Source organism: Phoxinus phoxinus, assembly GCF_949152265.1.
Source record: "Phoxinus phoxinus genome assembly, chromosome: 4".
Taxonomy (NCBI): domain Eukaryota; kingdom Metazoa; phylum Chordata; class Actinopteri; order Cypriniformes; family Leuciscidae; genus Phoxinus; species Phoxinus phoxinus.
In genome coordinates this window covers 21,062,541-21,080,021 of record NC_136879.1, presented here as the reverse complement: position 1 = coordinate 21,080,021, position 17,481 = coordinate 21,062,541, and the positions used below count along the sequence as shown (strand labels likewise).

The 17,481-nt window shown below is 43.5% G+C and overlaps 1 protein-coding gene across 3 annotated transcripts in view; it reads right to left on the bottom strand.

Moving 5' to 3' along the window:
• Positions 1–10,234: 10,234 nt before the first annotated feature.
• nphs1 (NPHS1 adhesion molecule, nephrin) overlaps positions 10,235–17,481 on the bottom strand; it is a 94,650-nt gene continuing 87,403 nt past the window's right edge. For all 3 annotated transcript variants that reach the window (XM_079609439.1, XM_079609438.1, XM_079609440.1), the window contains 6 exons: positions 17,146–17,262; positions 16,433–16,478; positions 13,604–13,727; positions 13,360–13,426; positions 11,634–11,776; positions 10,235–11,405 (listed from right to left, as the gene is read on the bottom strand). In XM_079609439.1, coding sequence (XP_079465565.1) covers positions 11,289–11,405; positions 11,634–11,776; positions 13,360–13,426; positions 13,604–13,727; positions 16,433–16,478; positions 17,146–17,262 — 614 coding nt within the window. In that variant the 3' untranslated portion in view covers positions 10,235–11,288. The remainder of the gene's footprint in view (positions 11,406–11,633; positions 11,777–13,359; positions 13,427–13,603; positions 13,728–16,432; positions 16,479–17,145; positions 17,263–17,481) is intronic.

Sequence of the window (17,481 nt, the reverse complement as noted above, 5' to 3'; positions counted from 1 at the left end):
TTTCCCTGATGGTCATACAATTTTCTTTTAACTCAAAGTAATTCTCCAAGGATTACAAAAGAAGAACATATTGTATAATACGAGCTGGAGATGGTGTTTTGTGTGGGCTACGCCTGGCTAATGCTATACTTGCCAGTTAACTCTTTCTACAGCATTACATTTTTATATATATATCTGAACACACTATATATCAAAATAAATAACAGAGCTTCTTCTTCAAATTTAATTTATTTTTTATATATTCTATCTGGCTATCTGGTCTCGAAATGTATTTTTTACATAATTCATGGATTTTCTTTTTTTTTTTTTTAAGTTTGAGGTTTTTTTTAAGTTTAAGTTAAGGGTTTTTCTTTTTTAGCTTTTTTGTTACTACTTGTTTAAGAATGTTCAGTGAACATTCAAAAGTAATTTGCAAAATGATAAAATGTAATGTTCTAAACGTTCATGAACTGGACATTTTTGAATGCTCAGTGAAAATTCTGAAATAATATTTTCATGCCTTAATGTGAACATTAACAAAAGCGTTTTTTTGAATATTTTTTTCATAGCTGAAACGGGCCTTTACCTTGACCTCTGGATGGTGCAGTTTTCGAGATGAGTCACAAATACAAGACCAGCAGTGTTCATTACTCCATATTCATGAGCATGCCGATACATTATAGCCTAGACTCTTTTAAATAAATATAAATTGCCATACGTTCATGTAGCCTAATATACATGTGCATATAATACATCCATGTGTATTTATATACTGTGATGTCACGAGAGGCTGGGTCCTGGAAGGACGCTACATTCCCCTGAGATGGCTGCAACCCCGAACAGCTATGGCTCCATCTGCTGGTGGAGTCGGGAACTCCACCCCTCAATACACAACATTCCCGCACACCTGAAACTGATCAGGGTCTGATGAGCTGAAGGGCTTTTTAAGGGTTAGAGACACAGTGAGTGAGTGTGTGAGTTTTGGGAGAGAAGCTTCAGGCTGTGCTTTCTGTGGAGGACCGGACCAGCCCACAGTCATTTCCACAAAGAACAAGAAAGGTTGGAAATACTTATCATTGGAAACATCAGACCTTTGAAGGACTTACTGCTGGATTGGCCACGGGCTGCAGCACTGATTGGAAAAGGTTGGAAAAGACTGTTTATTTACCTGAGGGAATCAGGATTATGATTTCACCACCAGAAGAGGCATCATTTAAGTTTTGACTGTTGAAGACCAACCTGATCCTTAGTTACACTCTTGAGTGTGGAAGACTGTTTCTGTTAATTCCCAAGACCTTTAATAAAGTCCTTGTTTATATTTGAACTTTGTGTCCCTGCACTACTTGAACTGTCCCGCTAAGAGCTGTGTAGCCTCTCATGACGTCACATATGGTGGAGAATGCGGGCAAGCTCAAACGTTAATAGTGCATGTCAGAGGAGGACACTGAAAATTTGATTGCCCACTTTTCCAAATTGACCGTAGGCCCCCCACATAACAGAATGGAGGAAATTTTGAAAACCCTTATTGCTGGCCAACAAGCTCAGGTGCAAGCAAACGTGGCTCTCTTGGCGGAACAAAAAAGAGCCAACCTTCTAAAAGCAGAGGAATTGCAGCTACAGAAACAGATGGCCGTCCGGAATGTCCGCCCAATAAAGGCGAGTGACTTTATATCCAAGATGGGGGCTACAGATGACGTTGAGGCGTATCTGCATGCCTTTGAAGCCACGGCTACTAGGGAAGCCTGGCCCAGGGCACAGTGGGTTGGACTGTTAGCCCCCTTCCTAACCGGGGAATCATTGAATGCTGTCCGGGACCTGGGCCCCGACCGGGTGACTGACTATGATGCCCTGAAGACTGAGATCCTCAGCAGAAATGGGCTCACCAAGTTTGGTATGGCTCAGCGCTTCCACAGCTGGGCCTTCCAACCAGACCAGCCTCCTCGTGCGCAGATGCACGAACTTGTCCGTATCACGCAAAAATGGCTGGAACCGAAGAAAAATACGGTAGCTGCGGTAGTGGAAGCCATTGTGGTGGATCGTTACTTGCGGGCCCTGCCTTATGAGGCGAAACGGTTCATCAGTCAACAGGCCTTGACCACGGCTGATCTAACCGTGGAAGCTGTAGAAAGGTATCAGGCCACAACAGAAATGCTTCGTGCTTCCAGAAAAGAGCCCAGGAGTGCGTCCCCACCACAGACGGGAGGAACCCGTCTAAAGAACCCCAAGGTTTCCAACCCAGCCACTTCAGGAGCTGTCCAGGCCCCAGGGGGAGCCAGAAGCCGGCCGGGTCCAGGAAGAATACACCAGGAGAGTGAAACTCGACAGTGTTACCGGTGTGGGGAGATGGGACACATCTCCTGGCAGTGTGGGAAACCGGCAGATGAGCCTATGCCTACTGCTGAGTCCTCCAGCTCACCAGCCGCCCACCGTTTTGCCTCACTCGTGGGAGTCATAGATGGTGGCCCAGACCGACCCCCCACCTGCCCGGTGACTGTGAATCACCATGACGTGGAGGCCTTGCTAGATTCAGGTAGCCGGGTCACCCTGGTGCGTAAGGACCTGGTGGGTTCATCGTGTCTAACACCAGGGAAAGTCCTCCCAGTTTCCTGTGTCCATGGAGACACCAGAGACTACCCCATCACTGAACTCACAATGACCACTACCCGGGGAACCATACTCACGGTGGCGGGTGTGGTTGATTCCCTACCCGTCCCTCTCTTAATTGGACGAGACTGCCCAGCCTTTTACCCGCTGTGGAGAGAGACTCAGGAGAGGCTAGGCCGTGTACCTCGGAAGCGGAGAGGTAAGACTCATCCTGAGAATACTCAAGTGCAACCCTCAGAATCACCCACTCCGGCCTGTGCTCTTGCAGGAATGGCGGGTGCCCAGGCTGACACAGAGACTGGTCCAGACACGGGAGAAGAGAACATGGCCCAGGAAAGTGCTCCGATCTCCAGTGAAGAGGACGTCCGAGGCACCAAAGAGCTTCCCCCTCTCACAGGCCAGTATGGTACAGCCCAGTTACAGGATCCCACTCTTACAAATGCCTTAAGAAATGTGCAGGTTTTAGAGGGAGTAGTGCTAGGGGATAGGACAAGTCCTACTTACCCCCATTTTGCAGTAAGCCGAGGGTTAGTGTATCAGGTAGTAAAGAAGAACGATGAAGTGCATGAACAGCTCCTCGTACCACAGGCCTATCGGGCCACCGTACTTAACCTAGCACACACGCACCCGCTAGGGGCCCACCTAGGGGTAGAGAAGACTAAGGAACGAATCATACAACGCTTCTTTTGGCCAGGAGTACACAAAGAGATAGAGAACTACTGTCGTAGTTGTCCTGAGTGTCAGCAGGTGGCGCCAAAGCCCACATATAGAAGCCCGCTCATTCCCTTGCCCATTATCGAAACTCCTTTTGAGAGGATTGGACTGGACATAGTTGGGCCCTTACCGAAAAGTTCCAGGGGGCATCAGTACATTCTGGTCATCCTGGATTATGCATCCCGATATCCTGAGGCCATCCCGCTGAGGAAGGCTACGTCCAGACAAATCGCCAAGGAGCTGTTCCTTCTTTCAACTAGTCTGGGAATCCCAAAGGAGATATTGACGGACCAAGGGAGTCCATTCATGTCCAGGGTGATGAAAGAACTCTGTGCTTTACTGAAGATCAAACAGCTGAGAACCTCAGTCTACCACCCCCAGACGGACGGGTTAGTCGAACGTTTTAACAAAACACTAAAATCCATGCTGCGGAAGGCGGTTGGGGAAGATGGGCGCAACTGGGATCAGCTGCTACCATACCTACTGTTCGCGGTGAGAGAGGTACCTCAGTCTTCTACGGGGTTTTCACCCTTTGAGCTCTTGCTTTCCTACAGACCCAGAGGACTGCTGGACATCGCCAAGGAGGCCTGGGAGGAGCAGCCATGCCAACAGCGGACCTTGATTGAACATGTCGGGGCCATGAGGGAGAGAATGAAGGCCATCTATCCCATGATGCGTGAACACATGGAGACCGCTCAGCGACAACAGCAAGCCTCCTACAACAGATCTGCTCAACCCAGAGAGTTTAAGCCGGGGGACAGAGTGCTGGTCCTGGTGCCAACCGTTGAGTGTAAATTCCTGGCAACCTGGCAAGGACCATATGAGGTCATTGAACGTGTGGGAGAGGTAAACTACAAGGTAAGCCAACCGGATAAAAGAAAACCTGAGCAGATTTATCATGTTAACCTCTTAAAGAAGTGGCACGCCAGGGAGGCGCTGTTCAGCTGTCTACCCCCCACAGAGTCCAAGGAACCAGTGCGAGAAGAGGTTCAGGTGGGTCCAAACCTGTCCCCACATCAACGGCAGATGGCCCTGGAACTCGTGGATCGTAACCGAGATGTCTTCTCCTTCCTCCCCGGGCATACAGAGGTGGTCCAACACGAGATCCGCACCATGCCTGGCCAAACGGTAAACCAGCGCCCATACCGCGTGCCAGAGGCTCGTAAACTGGCTATTCAGGAGGAGGTAAGGAAGATGCTGGAGCTGGGAGTCATCGAAGAGTCCCAAAGTGCTTGGGCAAGTCCCATTGTACTGGTTCCCAAACCCGACGGGTCAGTACGATTTTGTAATGATTATCGGAAGTTGAACGAGGTGTCTGAATTTGATGCATACCCAATGCCTCGTGTTGATGATCTGATAGACTCCTTAGGGCATGCTCGCTTCCTAACCACTCTTGACCTCACAAAAGGCTACTGGCAGGTGCCTCTGACCCTGGCGTCCAAGGAGAAGACGGCCTTTGCCACACCGGAGGGGCTCTACCAGTATACCCGGCTCCCGTTTGGTCTCCACGGAGCACCTGCCACGTTCCAACGCTTGATGGATCGAGTCCTTGCTCCCCACAAGGGGTACGCAGCGGCATATTTGGATGATGTGGTCATACAAAGTCCAGATTGGGCCAGCCACATACCCCGAGTGCAAGCTGTGGTTGATTCGCTCAGGGAAGCAGGGCTCACAGCGAACCCAAAGAAGTGCAGGCTGGCCTTCAGCGAGACGAACTACCTGGGGTACACCATTGGGCGGGGGTTGGTCAAGCCTCAGGAAGCCAAGTTGCGGGCCATACAGGACTGGCCACAGCCCGTCACCAAGAAACAGGTGAGGTCGTTTTTGGGCCTAGCCGGCTACTACAGACGTTTTATTATGGATTTTGCTACCATAGCTACACCTTTAACAGAGCTGACAACCAAACGCCACTCACGGATGGTGAGATGGAACCCTGAGGCGGAGGCGGCCTTCGTCAACCTGAAGCGAGCTCTGTGCTCCAGTCCGGTCCTGGTGGCGCCAGACTTCAAGAAAGAATTCATTGTCCAGGCGGATGCTTCAGAGGTGGGTCTGGGTGCGGTACTCGCCCAGGCACACGGCGGTGAGGAACATCCTGTTCTCTACCTAAGCAGGAAGCTACTTCCAAGAGAGAAGAACTATTCCACTGTGGAGAAGGAATGTCTCGCTGTAACCTGGGCCCTGGAGTCCCTGCGTTTCTACCTCCTCGGCCGACGTTTTACGGTGATGTCTGATCATGCCCCTCTGCAGTGGATGGCCAGGAACAGGGAAACTAACAGTAGAGTTACCAGATGGTTTTTGAGCTTGCAAGCATTTAACTTTTCGGTTGTCCACAGGGCTGGCAAGTGCCACGGCAATGCGGATGCCCTCTCCCGGCGTGACGCCTTCTTCACCTCCTTCACCCCGACGAGGACGTCGGTCTCGAGGGGAGGGATGTGTGATGTCACGAGAGGCTGGGTCCTGGAAGGACGCTACATTCCCCTGAGATGGCTGCAACCCCGAACAGCTATGGCTCCATCTGCTGGTGGAGTCGGGAACTCCACCCCTCAATACACAACATTCCCGCACACCTGAAACTGATCAGGGTCTGATGAGCTGAAGGGCTTTTTAAGGGTTAGAGACACAGTGAGTGAGTGTGTGAGTTTTGGGAGAGAAGCTTCAGGCTGTGCTTTCTGTGGAGGACCGGACCAGCCCACAGTCATTTCCACAAAGAACAAGAAAGGTTGGAAATACTTATCATTGGAAACATCAGACCTTTGAAGGACTTACTGCTGGATTGGCCACGGGCTGCAGCACTGATTGGAAAAGGTTGGAAAAGACTGTTTATTTACCTGAGGGAATCAGGATTATGATTTCACCACCAGAAGAGGCATCATTTAAGTTTTGACTGTTGAAGACCAACCTGATCCTTAGTTACACTCTTGAGTGTGGAAGACTGTTTCTGTTAATTCCCAAGACCTTTAATAAAGTCCTTGTTTATATTTGAACTTTGTGTCCCTGCACTACTTGAACTGTCCCGCTAAGAGCTGTGTAGCCTCTCATGACGTCACAATACATACAAATATACATTTATTATTCATTCATTTAATATTAAAAGGTCAAATTTGAAAGTGCTAAACTGAGACCTAATTGGCTGTTGCAATGTTTAATATTAAATACATTTGGTTATACTAGATATGTCTTTTATCTTATTAATTTCAAGCATAATCAAGATGCTTCTCCTGCACCTGGGACTAATTTACACCTGCATTTATGAACCTTTGGACATACAGGCTCCAGGCTCCATGTACACATGGAGAAAAGTGTGATGAATACTAAGAGTTTCTTTTAAAGGGTTGGTAAAATGCCCTTTTCACAAGATGTAAAATAAATATCTGATGTCCCCAGAGTGTGTGTGTGAAGTTTTAGCTCAAAATACCTCACAGATATTTTTATATAGCATGTTAAAGTTGTCAGGGTTAGCAAAAACGCACCGTTTTGTGTCTGTCCCTTTAAACGCAAATGAGCTGCTGCTCCCGACAGAGAGGGCGGGGTTTCAAGAGCTTGTGTGTGTTAGCAGCTCCGATTACCTCACGCATACACACACTAAGGCCCTGTTTACACGTACATGGATATTTTGAAAAACGGAGACATTTCCCTTCGTTTGTGCCCTTCGTTTACATGCAAACGGAGAATTCGCCTCTGATTCCGATTATTTCTAAAAACTCCGGCCAGAGTGGAGATTTTGGAAAACTTTGTTTGCACGTTTGCATGTAAACTGAGAGAACTGAACTGAGTTTTAGGCAGCCGACGTCACAGTGTGTGACTATTTTCGGGATTCTGATTGGCTAACGTGGGTTTGAGCTTCTCGTTACGCTGCCACCTACAGGTTTGGCATGCTCTTGTCGGCATATACACGGGTTCGTGTAAACAAACACTTTTCTGAAAACTGACAGGTGTGCACAATGTTATTTTTGAAAACGGAGAGGCGTGAAATGTCCGTTTATATGAAAATAGCAGTCAGAAACTGTTCTGCCTTTTATGTTTAAACGGAGTCAGATAATGATGGAGTGATTTAAGAAGAAGTGACAACATGTAGAACGCAACAGGACGTCTCTGAAAGGTTAGTTGATGAATTTATGTTGCTGACGTGGAGTTAACTATCTTCAATTAGCATATTCTGTCATGATAATCTATAAATCACTCGTATAGGAACTGTTGTGAGATGCCCACAGAGTGACTTTCTATTGCATGTGAAAAGACGGATGCTAAAGTTTGAGCTGACTCACAAATGTGCTCGACTACAACAACTCTCCCTCTTCTCAACATGGTCTGCGTGTTCCCGGGGGCGGGTTTATGTACATTTTAGGGTTGCTGATGTCACTAACCCGTGAGGAATGTCGTGTAGTCCATACCAGCCGTTTGTTGTAGTCCTTTTCTTTAAAAGCAAATATCTTCCTTTGCTTTGAACTTTGAGCGTTGTAACTTTGCAGATGATGTTTATGCTCAAACAGCAACATTACACACTAACTAAAGTTAGAAAAGTGAAATCATACTCAACCACCCCTTTATTATCCTGCTGTACTAGTTGACAATCTGTTGTAAGACTGGTTTATTGATCTGAGTTGTATACATTATAAAGGAGAATGAGAAGAAAAAGCATAACTTTTTTTTTTTTCATGTGAAATCACATCCGCCTGGAAGCCAAAGATAATCACAGATGGCTTCATTCCAATCTAAGAAATAATCTTTATGAAAAACAACGATGCCCAGATGCTCTAAATATCATGGAATACTAAAAACGCAGGTATTTCCTCCATCACAAAGCACCTGCGATGTGGACAACATTAAACGCGGTGGAAAGGGACAGTAACCATGGCAACAATAACTTCCCCTCTCCAGACATCGTGGCTGCTTGAGGCGTTTGACATGGTTGGTGAACCGGTCAACAGGGCAAGTGGATTGTGGCTACACAGAAGAGAGGAGATGAGATCGGCCCACCTCAAGCCAGGTGTCTGAACAGTTGTTTTCACATTAGCAGCGTTGGAAGTCTGTTCCCTGTCACGCCGGCGCCAGGGCGCAGGGTCACGGCCGGGTCTCCGTGGACATGAAGGAAAATCTCAGCATTAAGGAGCATCGGAGAAAAAGGGAGGATTGCAGTGTTAGTTCTCGTGCCAAACAACAGCAATAAAATCTCAGAAATTAGAGCCGCAGAAGACAATGGGTTATAGACTACCTTTGATTTACAATTAAACAAGCTGTTACGCACTGGCATCCTTCCCAACCTGTAATTTACCATCCACTCGTGATAAGCCAGCTTAGTTGAAAGCATCCAGCAAAGCAGACAGAAGAAACAAGATGGATTTTAAAGGAACAGTTCACCCAGAAATAACCACACCGGTATGATTTTCTTTCTTCAGTGGAAGACAAAGGAGATGTTTAATCTAAAAGCTGCTTTCCCCCCCTCATAAAACAAAGGTAGATAGAGACAATGGACTGTCGAGATCCAGAAAGGAACAAAAAAGCACCACAAAAGTAGGCCATGTGATACTTGGTACACAATGGTAACCCCCCAAAACGGCAACATAACAGAAACCCCTATAAATTCCAACATAACAGAACATTAAACACTAATGGATCTCCATCTATATTAATTCTGTGCAAAAACACACAAAGTAACACTTAATTTCAATACTCTCAGCATTCTGGGAAAATCTATTTTTCCTCTCTCGATTTCCTAATTTATTGTTAAAAATATTGATATGAAATTAGTAATAATTGTAGTTTTTGAAACTGATCAGTATCATTTCTCCATTATCAAATATTTTGATTGAAATGTCATAAAAAATATTAAGTATATCTTAAAAATATAATATGTTGGTCAAATACCAATTTCCTTTTGTTACAAAAACTTAAATATGCAAAATGACCTGTTGGAAATTTAGCTATTTATTTTTGGTATGTCCAACTTAGACAATCATTTAAGTGATATTTAAATATTTAATAGATAGTACACTTATTTAATATTTTTTTTTAGGATACGTTTATGTACTAAAATGTACATAAAATTATGTACTAAAAACGGAAAAGTTCTCCTTCGCATTTTTCACGTACAAACGGAAACGTTGTCACAATAATCCCCATTAACACAGATCTGTGAAAACAACTGAAAACACTGTATTATTCATGCCAGGCCAGTAGTTGGCGATGTCACTTTCTAAAGAAAAAATATACGCCTATGGACTGAACGCTTGTGACAATACCGGTGTCGTTTTCAAAAACTTGCACTGTTAAACCTGTTTTTAAAAGTTTGCATTATCAGGCCCCCGAAACGTCGTTGTCGTGTAAATTAACGACCAAAACGCATAACAAGTTTTAATTTTTTTGTTGAAACCGGCGTCGTGTAAACGGCCCCTTAGAGAATGAGAGTATGCTGTATTTTAAGTCTTTGGAGCTTGACAGCACTTTTTTTTTCATGTTATATGAAAAAGCGCAGCATGAACGTTCTGCAAAACATCTAGAGTTTCACAAAAAAATAATATTGGAAGGTAAATAAATGTAAAGATTTAAATGTTTTCTCTTTAAGGCAACCTTTTCCTTTTCCAAGCCAATGATTTCTTCTCAGACGAATAAAAAAATTCACCCTTTGCCTAGTTTCCCTGTTTAGCTTCTTGTGATGACATATACATGATAACAACACAAATGTGTGTCAAAGAAGGCTGTTGTTGATGTTGTTATTGTTGTCGGCTTCCGCAGACTCAAGGACTCAAGACTTTTATCCCTGTTCTCACATTCAAAGACTTCCTCTTGGGACAAAGCTCCACGCTTTCCAAGAATCCCAAGAGGAACGCATGCCATCAGGCAAAACGATTAAGTTCAGCATAAATAATAGCATGCTTGATAGTACCTCATCGCTTAAAAACTACATTACATAACGCGTGTGTTCTTATCAGGTTTTTTTTTTATTACTGAAGGTAGATGAGAACACTAAGTACTGTAAATGCTAAACTAGGCCTCAGAAAGATAAATAAAGTACGGACAAGGGTCACACTAGTAACTAACATATAATCAAGTTCTTAGTAATACAAATTAATGACCTAATATGCAATTACTAGAATAGCTTGTAATTGCACATTGTTATTGCTATTGTAATTGATATTAATGTATACGAATGGACTCATTTTTAAAGGTTATGTTAAAATACTTCTTCTCTACACCCAGGCCTATAAGCAGAGACATATGTTTTTTGCAAACAGAAATTAGGTTGTTTTGAAAGAGATTAATTACATTTACATGCATGCATTTAGCAGAGCATATTTATTCATTTTAATTCACAATTTAGAATGTTACAAAAGATTTATATTTTAAATAAATGCTGTTCTTTGGAACTTTCTATTCATAAAACAAATGTAATTACAGTTTCCACCAAAAATATTAATCATCACAACTGCTTTTAACATTGATAATAATAAGAAATATTTCTTAAGCATGAAATCATCATATTAGAATGATTTCTGAAGGATCATGTGACACTGAAGACTGGAGTAATGATGCTGAAAATTCAGCTTTGATCACAGGGATAAACTACATTTAAAAATGTTTTTACTGTATTTTTTTTTTTAATCAAATATGTAGTCTTTGTGAGCATAAGAGAACCAAGACAACCAAACATTTGAACTATAGTGTATAAGTAAGTCATTCGTTGGATGATCTCCAAGGAACCAATGGTGTTAGTTAGGGGGCGGGGCTATCTGCTTTCCGAACAATGACAGACAAGCGGAGTGTTTCGAAGCCCTGTTTGATGTTTTAAAAATGGGACATACTGTATGACAGTAGCAGATGAAAAAAATAAAATAAATCTATATTTACTGAACACATTAAACATTTAGGCCTAGAATGTAACAACACGGCCAACTTATTTTAGACAACTAATAGGAAAAGTAAAAGTAAAAATGTTTTATCAACACGTAAACCCAAGCCAGTCTAGACTGGCGCATCCACCAGCCCCACTCTTATTAAACAAGCTCCCCTCTGAGCTCAAACGGCAAGTCCGTGTCTCTCCTTCGTCTGTACACCATAGAATCATAAACTCCGGCTGTAACGTCCACATCAGCTTTACCGTACACCCTTCCCTGTGGAGAAAAGTGCAATAAACGACAGCTATAAATAAAAGAGAAACAGCAAAGTGACAGAATCTATTATATACAAATATTCTGCAATACCATAATTCAGAGCTTGTGTATATACCATGTATCCTTTGAACTAAAACTGGGAATTTATATATGAAATGTACAGTTATGAGTTAGAGATCACACATTTGGCATTATATGCATCTAATGTTTGTTGGTTCACACACCAACCTCATGGTATGTGGAGACTGGTGCGCGTGGATCCGAGTGGCCAGCAGGGGGCAGCAGTGAGTAGCTCTGCAGGTCCTGGGACGTCCCCCAGCCTCTCACCTCCTCATAGTCATGAGCGAGAGGGCTGGTGCCGAATCTGCCATCTGGAGGGAAGAAAACTCAGCACATCAATACTTCAGCCGTGAACCTTCAAGTTGCAAAAACGTTTGAACGTTTGCTCAAATATTGAACACTTACTTTGCATAAAAACAAAAGAGCTTTTAAAAGCAGAGAACTTGGTTGATGAAGTGATCTAAAAAGACTCCACTCACACATTCAGAGTGAAAGAATATATGTCTTTGTAGGCAAGGATCACTATTACTATTACGCATACTTAAGATGGGGACACAATTAACGACTGTAAGGCCGATCATGAATGTAATTCGATACTTACGATTGATCATGCCCAAACGTGCCGAGTTGCATTAAGTCGGTGTTCACAGTCGGTGTTTAAAATCTGCTGCAGTCGATGGAAACAGTTTGTAAGTGTGTTCAGTTCAATCTTAGAATGCTTCAGCTAGTTGTTAAGTGTGTTCCCGGCATAAGGTATGTTCAAATCCCTAACTAACTATTAAATTAGTTACATGCTGTTTGTGCAATAGGCGTGAATGATAAATCAAATCATGTGGCTTGATGCGAGATAAGCTATTCGTCTTCTAAGTGATTTTGCCTGGCAGGTGATAAAACCGGTGAACAAATCCCACAAACTTACATCTAGGGACACACAAACACTCTGAATACCCTAGCGATGGGCTACAGACACTCAGAACACCTTAGCAACTGCATAGTGATGGGCTATAACCACTCAGAACACCCTAGCAACTGCATTGCAATGAGTTACAAACACTCAGAACACCATAGCAACTGGATAGTGAAGGGCTACAACCACTCAAAACACCATAGCAACTGCATAGTGATGGGCTACAAACTCTCAGAACACCCTAGCGACTGGATAGAGATGAGCTACAGACACTCAAAACACCATAGCAACTGCATAGTGATGGGCTACAAACTCTCAGAACACCCTAGCGACTGGATAGCGATGAGCAACAAACACTCAGAACACCCTAGCAACTGGATAGCGATGAGCAACAAACACTCAAAACACCCTAGCAACTGCAGAGTGATGCATTACAAACACTCAGAAAAGCCTAGCAACTGCATAGCGATGAGCAACAAACACTCAGAACACCCGAGCAACTACATAGTGATGAGCAACAGACACTTAGAACACCCTAGCAACTGCATAGCGATGAGCAACAGACACTCAGAACACCCCAGCAACTGCATAGCGATGAGCAGCAGACACTCAGAACACTCTAGCAACTACATAGTGATGAGTTACAAACACTTAGAACACCCTAGCAACTGCATAGCGATGAGCAACAAACACTCAGAACACCCTAGCAACTGCATAGTGATGGGCTGCAACCACTCAGAACATCTTAGCAACTGTATAGCGATAAGAAAAAAAACATTAGCAGTCACATAGAAATGCCCTGGCAACCACCTACAACACCCTTTTGTGGCACTGACATTAGAAGTAAAATATAGTTTATTTTGGGGATTTTTGCTAAATAGGCAGGAAGTTATTTAAGAAAGGGAGATTATATGAACCTAAAAAATATAAAAAGTTAAGCTTTAAATCCCTGTAAAGTGTGCATAACCACATTAAATGTAGTCTCACCATGATCCTCGGGGCCTTCAGGGTGAGTATACAGCGCAGGACTGTAGTAATAATGAGAACTCGGCTGCTATTGAGATGTAGGGAAAAAGAAAGGACATCCTCAGTAGCAATACATATTGTTTGTGAATTCAGTTGGGATCTTTTTCATTACAAGGCAGCAAACGTTCTTTTTTTATGTATTTTTATCTGAACGTTTTGCTAGAACAGCCCTTTCCATTGGCTGTGTGAGTGTCCATTGATATACCCGTCCGTAGCTCTCATAGACGCTGCTGTCAGGCTCAGAGCTGCTGTCGATGAGGAGCGTTCGCTGTGCCGAGGCGTTGATAAGCTCTCTGCTCGCATAGCGTGTTGAGCTGCTCGACATGGACCTGCAGAAACAGAGAAACTTCACATTCACAAATCACAACTGCAAGTTAAAAAACCAGACAAGAAAGAAGAACTTATGCAACCAGGGAGGAAAAAGTAGGAAAATTGGAAATTAATGGGAAATTATTAGAAGGTTTAAATTTTCAATCACAATTTATTCACTTAATGCATGTTGTATACATACACAGAATCATCATATATAGGCGTGTATAATTTTGGCATTCATTTAAATTTATACACACACACACACATAGGCCTATTCCATATTAATATATTCAAATCTGTTGATACATTAAAAATAATATAAATTATTTAATGTTACAAACTAATATAATTTTGATCCGCTTTCTTACCCGTATTTCAATTAGGCTATAATCATCTTAACCACGAAGTAATGCCCACTTTTCACTATCAACAAATATATAATGTATATTTCTCATTGAATATCCTGGGATATTTACTGCTTTATAAATGTCATTTTCTGTTAAATTTAAAGGTACATTACAGTATGTCACTTCTGGCCCTCTAACAGTTAAAAACAAAACTGCATGTACAGTATTTTGCAGAAGAACATTGTTTTGGTTGTGCTTAGGCTCTGCGTGAGGAATATGGTTATCCTACTGCTAAAAAAACCCCCCCACTACTAGGCTTTAAGAGAAATAATCCGTTTAGAGGATCTCAAGCTGAAGATGTTACTGTAGCTTTACCCATTAATAGACACGGTACTTCCTTGAAAATAAATTCCAGCACAGTGTTACAACAACCATAATGAAATGACCCTTCACAATAGATAATGCTTTACAATCAACTCTGTTAGAGAGATACATATGGCAATTTATCTCTTCAATAAAATACTTTACACACATATTGAGTAATATAAAACACCAACTCCATGTCCCTTTGACAACATTTTTAAATCCCTCAGTTCTCATCATCTCTGTAAAGCCAAGCTAATGTTGATTCTTGTTTCATTACAAGCTCTGTCACGTTCTCTTTTTCCCAGCAGACTCTCCTCTGTTCGGTGTTTGTTTAAAATGGGTGATTCCCCTGAGATGGGGAATCTTCTTTGCTCATTGTGACAACTAACCTCTGGCACTTCCACACGCCTCAAAGTAGCCGGAGCAGCTTTTCTCTATTTAGGCCCCGATCACACCAAACGCGTTTTTCAGGTTCGAAAACGCGAGGTGCACAGCACTGGCCCATTACACAGAACAAGCAGTGCGCTGTGTTTTTTATGTTGCTAGGCAACCATCGAACGACTGTCCTGTCAGTCAAGTAAACGTTAAATCAGCTTTTTATTAACTTTATTTACTTTCTGTTAACATTGTGGTAGTTACGGTCCGTGAAGTCGTTAGCCTCTGGTAACCCGCGAGAGCGCTACAAGTTGATCCTCTATCAACGCACTCTCTGGGCGTTCAAAGCAACTGTAGCTTTCATCACTACAACGGAAGGCCCGCCTCTCCATTCATTCGATTGGACAGTGGAAAAACACTCAATGACGTCAGGCGCTTTTCCACTCTGAGTTAATTTTTTTTCAACTGCAAAAACACGAGGCGCAGAAGGCGGTAAAACGCAAGGCGCCTGGTGCAAATAAACAGCGCACAGAACGCTCACTGCCATAGGAAAACAATTTTAAAAAGGCGCCTCTCACGTCTGGTGTGATCGGCTTAGGTGTGATCGTGTGTCCACCAAAGCGTTTTTTCACGCGGATGGCTGAGTGATCACCGTTTTTGACAGGTCGCCGAGAGTTGAAGGATGTTCAACTTTGGTTAAAACGCCGCGCTCATCACTGTCACTTTACCCAAACGACCAATCACAGTGGAGGAGGGTGGTTTACCACACCGACCAACGGATATTCTGTATCATAGCAACGAAGCGTCTCAACTGAAAAAAACTGCGCTGCCAAAACGCTCTCAAGCGCACATAGCTCGGCGTTTTCAGCTGGCTAAAAACGCTTTGGTGGACATATGTGACTTACAGATGTGACGGGCGAGTGACACAATTTCCTTTGAAAACCATCCCGACAAGTCTAAAATATAAACACATACAAGTTACCATAGTGAATCATGGCAAGACAAAAACACGTTTTGGAAGAATGATTGATCTCATTATTTAAATTGAGTTAATTTTACACAAAAACAAAGTCACATTGTGCACCTTTCAAGTTACATGCACTTAAGTTACACACCTAAGGTTTCTCTTTTTCCAATATCCAACTAAAACTCCCAAACTTTTGTCTATTCTGCCTGTTTTTTTTTTAAGCTCATGACTCTGTCAAATGTAGGCTGGTGAAATAAAAACTCTGTACTTCTCTGGAGTCTATTTATGGAGATGCAAGCTAAGCAGCATTTCTATACACCGTCTTGAGGGCTTCTATAGCCACTGGAAGCTGGAAGCCTCACCCAGACAGGCAGAAGTTGTTCTGAATGCCTTCAAGCCATCACAGCATGCTGGTCTTGCTTGTTAGTGCGGCTTTCTAAGCCACACAACACCATTGCTATTGCTCACATTAAGGCGTAGGGGCTTGTTCACTCTCCTAATCCCAAGCATTACACGTTGGCAGTAAATAACAACCTAGCAACCAAGTAACAAGTTTTGCGGTCACATGTTCATGAGAAACTAGTTCGTCTCTTATGTTTTCAGGGTGAAGACACCTCAGGGTCAGGGGCTGAGTGGGCATACTTGCAACAGAACTAACACGACTGACCTCTTCTCCTCGCTTTTCGTCTCCTGTGAAATGCTCCTGGTGTCCTCTGGAGGCAAAAACCAAAGGAGAGTGGGCTGTTAGAGGGCAAAGGTCACAGCATGACAGAAATGAAAGGACACCAGAAAAGACTGAACACCAGAAAGACAGAACACGAGATTGTTTGTGTACGGAACATTCATCATACACCATTTCAATTATTGGTTCCTCCCTACAAATTGTGTTGTGACAGTAGCTTTAATAAACTGATAAAAAGGACCGTCCAAATTGAAAGCGAGAAGAGAGGACGACAGGTTCATGAATAGAGGAAAAGGGGGAAAAAAAGTCGTGAGCGAGAGATGAGAGGGGAGAGACAAGACACCTGACAGTTTGAAGGAAGGGGCGAGGCGAAAAAAAGACAGATGGGGTGAGTGAGAGAGAGAATGACAGAGGACGAAAGGGAAAGGGGCGAGATAAGGGGAGAGACGAAGGGAGGAAGTGACAGCTGCCGCGGAAAGGAGAGATGGCGGGATGATGCAGATGGCTGAGGAGCCAGCGAGCGAGATAAGAGAAAGAGAGAGAGAGATGGATTTAAAAGTGAGAAGTCATATTAAGATTCAGACAGTTCATCCCTTTTGCGCTGCGTGCTGTCGCTGAGAGTCGACCAGTCTGGGACACGCTGTCTAACAGCGCAGAGTAGAAGCGCTGACACGCTGAGGAGTTTCGCTGTCGGATACCTTTCAGGCTCCGCCCTCTTTTAAATCTGGCCAATAGAAAGCAGCTCAGCGGATTTAGGAATAACAGGAGGCCGCCCACGACCAGGATCACCACGGCATACACAGGAAGACCACGACCTGTTGAGGAACAAGTGTTATATAACAAAACAAAACAAAAAACTGTGTGTATTTTATTAAAGGGATATACAGTCAGTGGCCCCAAATAGTATCTGGACTCTAAAGACAAGTGACTTTTCAAGCTAAACATTGTATGGTTGTAAGTATGGTTTTAAACGTGTAAAAACAATACGGTAACTGTTTACAATTAAGATCAAAATGTTGAAAGTATTTGGACAC